At 38.0% G+C, this 11,899-nt stretch overlaps 1 protein-coding gene across 1 annotated transcript; it reads left to right on the top strand.

Annotated features, from left to right (window-relative positions):
- Positions 1–2,330: 2,330 nt before the first annotated feature.
- LOC121305973 (zinc finger protein 239-like) lies at positions 2,331–5,308 on the top strand. The gene is made up of 2 exons (XM_041237699.1): positions 2,331–2,694; positions 3,310–5,308. Exons 1-2 carry the CDS (start codon positions 2,394–2,396, stop codon positions 3,804–3,806), a joined length of 798 nt encoding a protein of 265 aa, XP_041093633.1. The 5' UTR covers positions 2,331–2,393; the 3' UTR covers positions 3,807–5,308.
- Positions 5,309–11,899: the final 6,591 nt, after the last annotated feature.

Below are 11,899 nucleotides of genomic sequence, written 5' to 3'. Positions count from 1 at the left end.
TCTAAATCTTGAATGAATAGCCAAATGTGAAAATTCATGTTCATCCCAGCACAACAAAAACAAAATTGCAAAATATAAATAGATGCGGATCAATTTTTTGATCAGAAAAGATAAAGCAGAAAGAGAAAGAACATTAGTGGCTGCTAGTGCTGCTCCTGATACCTGGAACCTTTGCTTGATCAACGTCTGGATCAAATAACTGGGCTGAGGGTATCTTGAGTATCGAGTTAAGTTGAGAATAACATTTTGATTTGTTGATATTCATGATGGAGAAAAATTGCTGCTTCTCAAGACACTATTTCAGCAGCATTTCTTCAAACTCTCCATCAGAAAATGGTTTTGAAGAAACAGCTATTTTGTCAGCAATCAGGCTTGTCTTAACAGCAGCACTGGTTCCCTTTTTATTTAAGTGCAGTCCGTCCCGTCTATACAGATAGTCCTTGTTGTAGAATGTGGTCTAATGATCAAGATAGGTGAAGCCTTCCCGTGTGCACCACGTCTTCAGCCATGCGTTTAAATTAATTATTTCCAGCTGTCTATATTATAATTACTCGAGCACTAATTTGTTACTCGAGTAGTTTAACAAATTTAAATACTGTCTCTTCATGAATGTAAGTTCAGTATATTGTTGTGACCCAGTCAGTTCTGGTTACTGTTGAAATCAACTACTGCCACGTGCCCCCTGGACCCGTGGCCGACTAACCTTGTCCGCCTCTGATCTTCCTCCTCCATTATGCACACTCTCAACCAGTCCCTGGACTTGGGCTCAGTTCCTGCTGCCCTTAAGCTTGCCTGAGTTAAGCTGGTACTGAGAAAACCCTCGCTCGGCCCGGCTGACCTTATCCAATCTCCCTTTTCTCTCCAAAACTCTTGAAAGAGCTGCAGTCAGTCAGCTGATGAAACATCTCACGGATAAAAACCGGCTTGAATCTCTACAGTCTGGCTTCTGGTGGCATCACGTTACTGAAACTGCTTTGCTCCGGACTGTGAACGATCTTGTACACCACACTTGGAGAACGCTCGTTTAGCTTCACGGCTCCGACTCTTTGGAACTCTCTCCCAGCTTTGGTGCATGATGCTCCCACCGTCGCTCACTTTAAGTCAACTCTCAAGACCCGCTAGTTCTCTCTTGCTCTCCATGCTCTTTAAGCCTGATATCTGCTATTAGCTGCTGTGTTCTTGCTACTGTATTGTGCATTTTTCACTATTTAATGTATTATGCATTGTTTTGTTTTTTTTACTGTGTATCATGTATTATGCATTTCTCTGTATTTAAAGTATTATGGGTTTTCTTGTTACTGCATCTTGTAAAGCAATAATACAGTCTCTTTGTCAGGACTCTGCTCTAAACAGATCGTCACCCTCGCACAGTTTAGCTGATGACTTAAACTATCAGCTCTTTTCCTATTTGTTAAGGCATTGGAGCATAGACTGGGTTATGCAGGGCCTAATATACTTCCCCTCTTACTTTTCCATGTACTTTACCACACCTGTTATACTCCACCTACTGTATTAGATTTTGTTACAGTATTTTGAGACTTTATTTTGAACTTTGGATATGTACCCTGAAAATGCATCATCCATTTAGCCATGGCTATTTAGAATACTGTTTGTAATAATAAGTATAATGACCAGTTGTACAGAAAATGCATTTCAAATTCCAATCTAATACATGCAGATAATTGAGGGGTTTACATTGAAACAGTCTCAAGACAAATAACATACAAGGTTGATAGGAGTTCTAATATGTATTTTATTTCATAACACAAAAATATAAAACATGGAAATGTGGATGTTCTTTATTTTTCTAAATTACAAAAATTAATTTCCACTTAATTTTGAGGCATTGATCACCCCTCCATCACACATACTTCAGAAGCCATGCTGGATCCAGCCTCATTCCCAGCGCACCATCCTGTAGTGTCTGGAAAGGTAGAAGTCTCTAGATGCCATCATTCATCATTATTATCTACTAGCCAGGTGTCCAGTGATCTCAGGCAGACACCTGAAGGGCTGGCCTTTGTCTTCCTGGTAGCTCGCTGTCCACTTCCACTGTCAAGCTCCTGGGTGTGAAGAGTTTATTGACTTGGTTGTCTTATTAAAGGGCACTCACTGTATTCCTTAGCTGTTGTGAGGTTTGAGGTAGTGAAGGTACATTATTTTTATTGGGGTGAATTTAAAACCTTGAAATATAACTGGGTGCACTATATCCATAAAAAAATTAACAAATACAATAAAAAACCACCTCATAAATCATTCCACCTGAATGACCCAGTGACCTCTCTCAGTAGGATTCTGACAAGGGGCTGGCTTTGTAGAGGAACCTGGCTAGTAAGTAAGCGTTCTAATTTTGTACAATTTTCTTTCACACAGATCCCAAAGAGAGCCATGCTATGTCTAAATCTGAAGCACAGGAGGGGCCAAGGATGGAAGCAGTTTACAAACAAGAGCAGTCCTTTGACCAGGAGTGGTGTGCAAGTTTAAAGCAAGTTACAGAGCTGACATTTGATAAAAATGAAGAGGTCCCTCGACTGCAATGTGTTCCTTTTAAAGAGGAATTCATAGAACAGGAATGTGTCCCCATCGCAGAGGAAGCTCCTATTGAAAATAATGTCTGTACACTTGAGGAGAACAACCAGCTGGGATCCAGCCTGTGTGATGATCGTCCACCTGAATGTGAACTGGAATTTGGAGGTAATTGTACAAAACATGAAGCATTGAGCAGCTTGTTAACTGTGCAGAAATGAGTTACTAAACTGAATGTCAATGGCTTGCAAGTTGCAATCCTTGCTACTGTGGCATCTGCTTGATGTGCACCCACTATCATGCCTGTTTTGAATGCTGTTAGATCTTTGCCTTTCCCTGTTTCTGGTCGACTGTTTGCAGTTTTGCTGCTCCCACAGCTTTGTTCACATGTCTCATCAGTGGATGATGCCAAATCCAGCCAGGTTGCTAAGTGTCACCAGAAGAAACATTTCAATATAGTACTTGCATGTAAACCTGATATTATACTTTTATTCCTCAAAGTTATATTAAGAGGGGTGGAAATCAGTGACTGGTAAATGTGAAGTGATATGAATTGTGTTAATAATCAAAGTGATATTCTCAAGCATTTTTACTTGTTGACCCCCACTATATTCAGCCTGGCAGTTGGTATGAACAGGAATGATGTCAAATAGGTTTGACTCATCAGCGTTCACTCTAGGAGTTGGTCATGGTTATGAGGGGAAGCCCTGCAGAAGAGTCAATGTGCAAGAATGCTTTACAGTAACCTTTGTCTCTTCTCTTTTTTACTCTTTTCTGCTAAAGGAAATCTCACAGGAGGGACTCCATTTCCCTGTCATTCATCACACCTTAAAATCAACAAGCGCGTTGTCAAAGGAGAGAAACCTTATCACTGCATTGAGTGTGGGAAGAGTTTCACGAAGTTACAAAATCTTAAAAGACACCAGCATGTTCACACAGGAGAGAAACCTTATCACTGCCCTGAGTGTGGGACGAGATTCAGTCGTTTATCAAACCTTAAAAGACATCTGCGCAGTCACACAGGAGAGAAACCTTATTACTGCACTGAGTGTGGGAAGAGGTTCACGCGATTAGGAAGTCTTCAGTCACATCAGCGCAGTCACACAGGAGAGAAACCTTATCACTGCACTGAGTGTGGGAGAGGTTTCACGCGATTAGGAAGTCTTCAGTCACATCAGTGTTTTCACACAGGAGAGAAACCTTATGACTGGGCTCAATGTGGGAAGAGTTTGACATATTTAAGTTCCATGAAAATCAACCAGCGGACTCACAACAAATAAATCTTATCAATATAATGAATGAAGAGTTTCAGTCACTTATCAGACCTTAGAAGGCATCGTACAATTCAAACGAGAGTGAAGCCCTACCCCTGCACTAAATGTTGGAAGAAGTTCAGTCAGTTACTGGGACTTGATGGACAAGAGAATTCACCAGAATTTCAGCCACTTGAGGACCTAAACACTCGGACTAAATTTGACTAATACAGGAATATGTATTGAAAGGAAAAGAATAAACATTCTTGATAAATGGTGTTACTCCTGTCATTTAAGCTAAGAACTCAAAGACGGAAAGTTGAACTACTACATCTTGTCTGGACCATTCATTATCTTGTTGACCATTGTGATTTTGTTAAGTCACATTATAATCTATCAAATAGATTGTAATTGTGTCTGCAAGATGTTGTCTCCTGGTTTGAACGTTAGGATTATTATACTGTATGTAACTCCCCGTTAGTGGCCAGCTCTTTCAAGTCAATGCTAAGCTTTGGTCAATTCTGAACTTCACACTTCAAACAGTTTTGTTGTTGACAGGCTCTGACTGCTATATAACACCACCCCCCATATACTTTTTCACAATGGAAACCGAAATACTGTTTTGTATCAGTAACCTGACAAAATGACAAAGGTGCATACCTTGAAAATGCTCTCTCTTGCGATTTTAATTCAAATAATGCATTTTGTTTCACTTATTTTATGTTGGCTACATCTAGGAGACACAAAGGGACACCATCGTAAATTGTTGTGTACAGCTGGCGCTGCCTAATCGGGATACTGATATTCGGGAATTCTGCTTAAATGGGATGCAACTCTGGGAGATGGTTCTTCCCAATGCTAATAATGCCATTTAATTGGGATACAGTATTTTCAAACGATGAACGGAGATCGCTTTTCGGAGCAGTACAGGTCGCATAGCACAGTGAGTACGTGCTTACGCTGGGACTTGAGTAAACCACGTTGAACTCTTGAAGGAGTCGCCTGTGGTTTCTCGGGCTGCAGTTGCAAAGGGTGTTGGCGCGTCAACATCGCAGGTGCTATTTAATTTTGTTTAGGAATAAAAAAAAAAAAAAACATTGACTTGTATTTCAAATGATGTATTTGACATGTAATCACAATGTGATGTGACTTCATTCTTTCTCTTTTCATTAAGAATCAAAAAAAGTGTGACCAAGGTCTTCTCTACTGCCTCTCGTTTAATTGGGACAGCCAATTACTACCTTTATGGTAAGTTAGGCTACAGCAGTGTTGTAATCGAGTCTTAACAATTGGGAGTAGAGTGGGGGTAGAGTCGAGGCTTTGACATGCCAAGCTCGAGTCGAGTCACCTATCTGGCTCAAGTCAATTCGAGTCTTTCGTTCTGACAGTTCATTTTACAGGAGATTAGCAATCTACAAGTAAAAAAGAAAAGAACATTTCAATTAAAAATACAAAATTGAGATGCACAATAATGTGGTCGTACTTGCTCCACTGATGTTCACTATTAAAGGTCCACGGTTTCTCCCTTGTGTTTTGTTTCTCCATTTCAGCGAATTCATGATTCCTTGGCCTGTTTATAAGCAGATTTTGTTATTGACCATACAGAGGCCCTTTTACCTGTGCTCAGTTGGGTTGGATGTACAGTAATAGATACCACAAAACAAAAGAATGCATTTAACCATTTATTTACAGACCATTTTTCACTTTCTCAACAGTGAAACTTCCTGATAGTTGTTTTTTTGTTCAGATATGTTAACTATATGAAAGGAAATTGTAGCATTTAATTTTATATTTCATATAGAGAGCTTGCTTCTTGGCCATAAAACATAGCCGTTACAAAGGAAAACAGTCCAAGTACTGCAAATCAGTTTTAAAACCATTGCATACTCGCACATCTGTGCTCCAGTTCAAAATCAATAAACTCAACCTAATTTGATTAATATGACAGAAAGAAATACATCTTGAAAGGCTAAGAGTTTAGCATTGTAATGTGTCTTAGAAAATAAGTAATTTTCATTATTTTCAGATGAAGGGTTTTTCAAAAAATAATAGCTAAAATATTTCACACAGAACACATGGCACCATTAACCCTTTAACCACCTATACTTAGCACAATACAATCCCAGCTGTGTGTCTAAATATCACTGAAAACAATGCAGCTCCTTCCTCGACCTTCTTTCATCTGGCAATGTTGATTGTGCTTATTCCCAAAAAATCATGCTTGCTGTGGTCTGGTCTGCCCATTTTCGTTTTGATGAATTTATTCTTTAAAAAAAGCTAAATGTTTTTAACCAAACTAACCCTAAAACATCTAACCAGCATGCAAATCCTGAATCCTTAAATTAATCAAACGCTTCTAGAGATGATGAACTGAATTTGGAAATTCTGGAAATCAAAGGTAACCGTGCAACAGCCTCATTGATGGCCTGTGCCGTGTGCTGCCATGCCAGTGGTTGTGAAGCCTACAGAATGTTAAAAAAAATAAACCCAATCGTTAAAGGTCCAGAGGGTTGTTTTGTGGGTTCATTTCTTGTACAGTGCGTTATTACTTTACACAGTGCATTATTACTTTACATTGTGTGTGCAAAACATTTCATTTAAGTTTATAAGCTTGTGCATGAGTTTGGATTTGCAAGTTGTTTTTGATTTATAACTTTAGATAAATATACATTAAACCAGACAACAAACACTAAACCACTATTTCTTCTACCGCATTTAAGTTTTAAGCTTACTTAAACAATCTATTGATTTGACCCACCAAATAAGTCATTTCTTAGTAATACTTGGTATTTTATTTTCTTCGATGTCATTAAGTTGTTGTCTAGTTACATCTTTGTGTTAAATCTTGCTTTTTTTTTTACTTTGTTTCTTGTAATTCTAGCCACTTGTCCACTCTCATGCCTCTGAAAAGATCGAATGTGAGAAAAGGAATGCCATTCGTTTTTAAAAACTTTAAAAGACCCCTCACAGCAATGTGTGTATTTATCGCGAGTTTAATATGTTGTGTATTGATAATTTATTAATTGAACTGTGGCTTCAACAAAAGTATGCTGTGCCATGCATTGTACAGTACTATAGAACTGCATGGTAAGAAACCCTCAACAGCCAATCAGCATGCAGCATCCAAATATTCTGTTTTATAAGTAGATTACAACTGGAGGTGTGTAGCTCTGACTGTGCTAGTACCTCATGGGTGTATTGTAATTTTTATTGATTCACATAAATCAATTTCTACTGTATTGTCAGTTTAAAAATAAAACAATCACCCCCCCCCCCCCCCTCTAAATTTGTGTTAATGAAAAGGAAACTAGAACCATTCTTTAAAACTCTGATTTTGAAATAACTTTGCTCACAGAAACAGGCCCACCCAACGCATTAAAACAAATAAAGGTAAATCTAAGGTTATTCTTAGTGTTATAGTGGTATTTATATGTGCTTACTTTTCAGTCGGCTATACTGTTTATTGTGTGGTCCGCCGAGATCCAAAAATCTATTCAAGTGGTCCTCGAACAAAAAGTTTGAGAACCACGGATCTAGATAAGTTTGCACTGTAATTTTGCAGTTTATCATCCTTCTCCTACACATCCCTTGTGCTTTATGTTTTTATTTGCCAGTTGAGAATGTGGCTTTACCGTACTCTGATTTACCATGCCTGGCAATGCGGCCCCTGTGCAGGTGATCAGGGAGGCAGGCCGAGCACCACAGGGCATCTGGTGAGGCTAATTACCAAGCATCGTCTTCAAAGAGAACAAGGTAGGATTCTGGCAGAGCAGAGTGTGCAGTGAGGGTTCTGGTCGCCCCCAGCAGCAGGGCGAAGGCGAGTGGAGATGTACCGCTGCATACCTTGTGGGAACATTCCACTTTGCAAGGCACCATGTTGTGAATTCTGCCACACAACATAAAGTGAAGCTGACTTATGACCCAACAGTGATGTAAGCATGCATGCATTTATTTATGTATGAATGTATGTGTTGAAATCTGTCTGTTGGTCTTGTTTCTTTGCTATTTTATTTATCCACTTTTGCCATTCTGTGTGTATTTATTTATTTTCTATTTGATTTACTTATTTGACCTCAAGGTAAATGCTCATTCTGTTTATGGTCTATTATTGGAGAACCGTTTTTATTTCTCCTCAAATTTTGACTTTTACATTACCACCACTCCTTGGTGTCATCACATTCTGGTTGAGAGAAGTCAATAATGATTTACAGTCATGGGTATAAACTTCATGGTAAAGTGAATACATGAGTAGTTAGTGAAAATTGTTTGAAATTTTACTTTGTCATTTCTGTGCCTTTTTATATGCCAAATTATATAGTTACGCGGGGGGAGGTCTTCATATTGAGACAGATTACCACTGTATCTCTTGTGGGGACATTCCTTTATCTGTAGGATCACATTATGGGATCTGAAACACTGAAAGGGGACAGTAATTTCATACATTGTTACTGGGGAAACTAAGACAATGTTTAACTTTCTTGTGCTAATTCTGTATTATTTTTTTTTTTTTTTACATTTTGCTCTGAGTTCCGTAAACAGTTTGACAATAATATTCTTCAAGTTCTAAGCTTTTAACTGATGTATGGTTTATGATCATATCATTTATGGCGATTAGATAAAATGTGAATGGCTTATGTCTCTTAAACAGGTGTATGTCAAGTGTGACAGATTTCCTGGGAATAAAGCATGGTGACTGAGATGTCCTGTTTAAAATAAAGAAATACATATTTGCTATGACAGCACACTTTTTTTTAGCTCACTGTATTTTGTTAACTGCAATCACTTTGCATGCACACACAATATCTTCAAATATTCATCCCTAATTCCCACACCCAGGTTTAATCACCCGTATAGAAAAATTGTGAGAATCTCCAAAGCCGAGGAAAAAGACACTATTTCTTATAGGAGAGGTATAGAGGCAACCTTAATTTTATTATGCGTTTCAGTTTTTGATTCCCGATGCAATTTCCAATAAAGACACCTAACAAATGTGTCTAGCTGAGATAATTTTGGATTTAAAGATTGTTAAGTGTATGATTGTTTGTTTGGGACAAAGAAAATAGTCACATTAATGATAAGTTAGGCTACAGCGTTAATTTGTTCTTTTTAAAACACTCTGCTGTACCAAACTTGATTTAGTCAGTTTGCTCATGTTTGTTCTGTATTTGTGTTGCTGTTGATTGAGTTGCAGAAGAGGCCCCTTTCTGTTTGAAGCAACACTGGATGGGTTCTGTGTACCCTTCCTGAGAGGAGGCAGAATCATTCCCAACACAAAATGACATGGAAAATAAAAAATGTAAATATTATGATTAAGTGTTGACATGCTAAATAGATTTAGTATTACTAAAACAAATACACATTAGTTGAAAGATACTAATATATAAGCGTACCATCATTTGCTTAGGACAATGAGAATAGTGATAGATAGTAGGACCAGAATAACATAGTTGACCTCTCCAATTCATATATAATTTTCATACTGTTTTAGTATCGTTTGAAATACTGTGTGTGTGTGTGTGTATATATATATATATAATGACTTGCATATTTTTGTTGACAGACATCAATTTATATTGATTTACTCTTTTCTCATTTATTTTACCACCTAAAATAGTTTTTGGAAGATATTTCAATTCAATTTAATGTGTTTGTGATTTTTTAATTTTCATTTGTAAAGTCATAAGAACTCATTTAAAACAGTAACTTTGAAACCCAATAGGTATCTTTTGGAGCCATTCCAACCTTTTTGCACATTTACCAAGTCAAACAAGTTTTCAACCTTTCACAGTATTTTAATGAAATGGTCCAAAATACAGAATGCATAACAACCTGGCATACATACAGTTTACTAGTTTGCAATACAAAACAAAATTACTGAAACATATAGAATGTTTTTACAATATGTACATTTTAAAATATTGAAGTCACAATTTTTCCACTTGATTATGTGATGGAAATGTATTAATTATGTTGTTTGGGGTTTAGTGGGTCCACCACAGATACACATACTGGAAGTAAACATACATTTCTTATTTTAGCAGGATCAGAGGTTCTTCCCCAGTTGTGAATATATATATTTGTACTTAAACACATAAGATATTGTAATATTAGAATGGCCTAATTTAATAATTTTTGTGGTGTTTCATTGGGAGGCTCAGACCTGGCTCTTTAATGTCAATGTTTCATTGGAAGAGGAAGGAGGGATAGCTACAGATCAAGGGCTTTCTTTTTAATCGATGGTGCGTTGGGTGACTGGAGTGTTTTTAAAAGCAAAAAAGGGAAGAGGTGTGTTTGGCTGTTTGGAACGTCAAGATATATTTGTTTATTTGACTCGCTCTTGTTTACACAACGATTTATTAATTGCATTTTTGGACCGTAGATATATACCGTAGTTAAACTGGTACAATACAGCTGTTAATTGTCTGATACCTTTTGAAAGAAATACGTTGAATAAAAAGAAAAACCAGCTTACTTGTGGCTAAGATGATATGATACATGTGTACTACTGCCATGAAAGGAATGCACCGATGAACAAATGTTGCAAGCTGCAGTCTTTATTTCTTCATTCTGAGATATTGTGAAATACTGGGTTTGCCTTCCAGTTGAACTTTTGCCAAGGTTTTTAGAAGTACCCTTCGCCAGATTTCATTTTCGCACACCACTTTTGGATACTGCACTCATGTAGACAAAGCCCACAGGTGTGATTATTCGATTAAAATGCCTACTTCCAAAACACCTACATCAAGTATCACTTACACATACTTAGAACACAAATAATGTGCAAAAGTCTCTTTTGAAATAATAAAGCACTCTTCCGAAGAAGAAAAAAGAATAACAATCCCCTGATGGTCGCTGCTCCGTGGTCCAGCCTGGAGGGATGTAAAGAGAAGCCCAGCGTTTGCACCTTGGTCCAGCAGTTGTGCCAAGTATAGGTATTAGTTACTGTGCTCAGCAGAGAGGAAATGGTGAACTTCCAGCGACCCTTATGGAACTTCAAGATTCACCCTCGTCTGTGAAAGATGCACGGCTTTTATTACCAGCAGATGGAATAAACGTTCTATTATGATTTATTTTTCAAATAGAGGTTGTATTTTTTTTGTTCTGAGACCTTCCCCTAGATTGAAACAAAAGCAATTAAGTCCTGGCAGATTTTTGAACTTGAGTGCATTATAAATAGTTTTTTTTATGTTTATTATTTTATTTTATCACATTACTCCCTCAGTGCCAGGGTTTATGTCTTGTTCTGGTTTTTAAGGGGTCCCACCAGCTGAAATCTTTCCCTACATTCAGCACTTCCCTGCTGCGTGAATTCGTAGGTGTTTTTTGAGACTTTGTAGCTGACTGAAACTCTTCTCGCATTCATTACAGTGGTACGGTTTCTCTCCTGTGTGAATTCGTTGGTGTGTTTTTAAATTTTGTAACTGATTGAAACTCTTCTCACAGTCATTACAGTGGTATGGTTTCTCTCCTGTGTGAATTCGTTGGTGTGTTTGAAGATGTCCTAACTGTGTGAATCTCTTCCCACACTCCATGCAGTGATGAGGTTTCTCTCCTGTGTGAACACGCTGGTGTGTTTTCAAAAGTGATAAACAATTGAATCTCTTCCCACAATCAGCACAGTGAAACGGAGTTCCTCCTGTGTGATTTCCCTTGTGAGTTTCCGGAGAGCCTAATTGATGGGAACTCTTCCCATCTTTAGCAGACCAAGAGAAGGTCTTCAAGTTGCCCTGGGTTTCTACACTCTCCAGAACAAATAGGGCTTGGACAGAAGGAATTTTATCTCTCAATGTTTTAAAATGTTGGGGTGTCATCTCTCTGTGTTTCTTGCACTGGGGTTTGCCACTGGAAGAATTTTTGCAGTGGGGTGATGGAGTGGAGTCTCGTTCTCCTGCTGTCGACGCTGAAGAAGAGAGACAAATATTATTGTAAAGCATTCTTACACATTCATTCATATAAAGGGTTTCCATACAGTGAGAAACAAAAATGGGTTGTTTTTTGACAATGGGGGGAAAACGTACAACACAAGACAAAGAGATGGCAGCAGCAGACGTTCCTGCGAAACGTAGAAGCCGAAAATATTATCAAGTTTATTTAAACCTGGGATATACATGGAGCGGGTC

The sequence above is a fragment of the Polyodon spathula genome, chromosome 45 (assembly GCF_017654505.1).
Source record: "Polyodon spathula isolate WHYD16114869_AA chromosome 45, ASM1765450v1, whole genome shotgun sequence".
Classification (NCBI taxonomy): Eukaryota; Metazoa; Chordata; class Actinopteri; order Acipenseriformes; family Polyodontidae; genus Polyodon; species Polyodon spathula.
The sequence above is the reverse complement of the archived record's forward strand: the minus strand, read 5'-3'. Positions and strand labels throughout refer to the sequence as shown.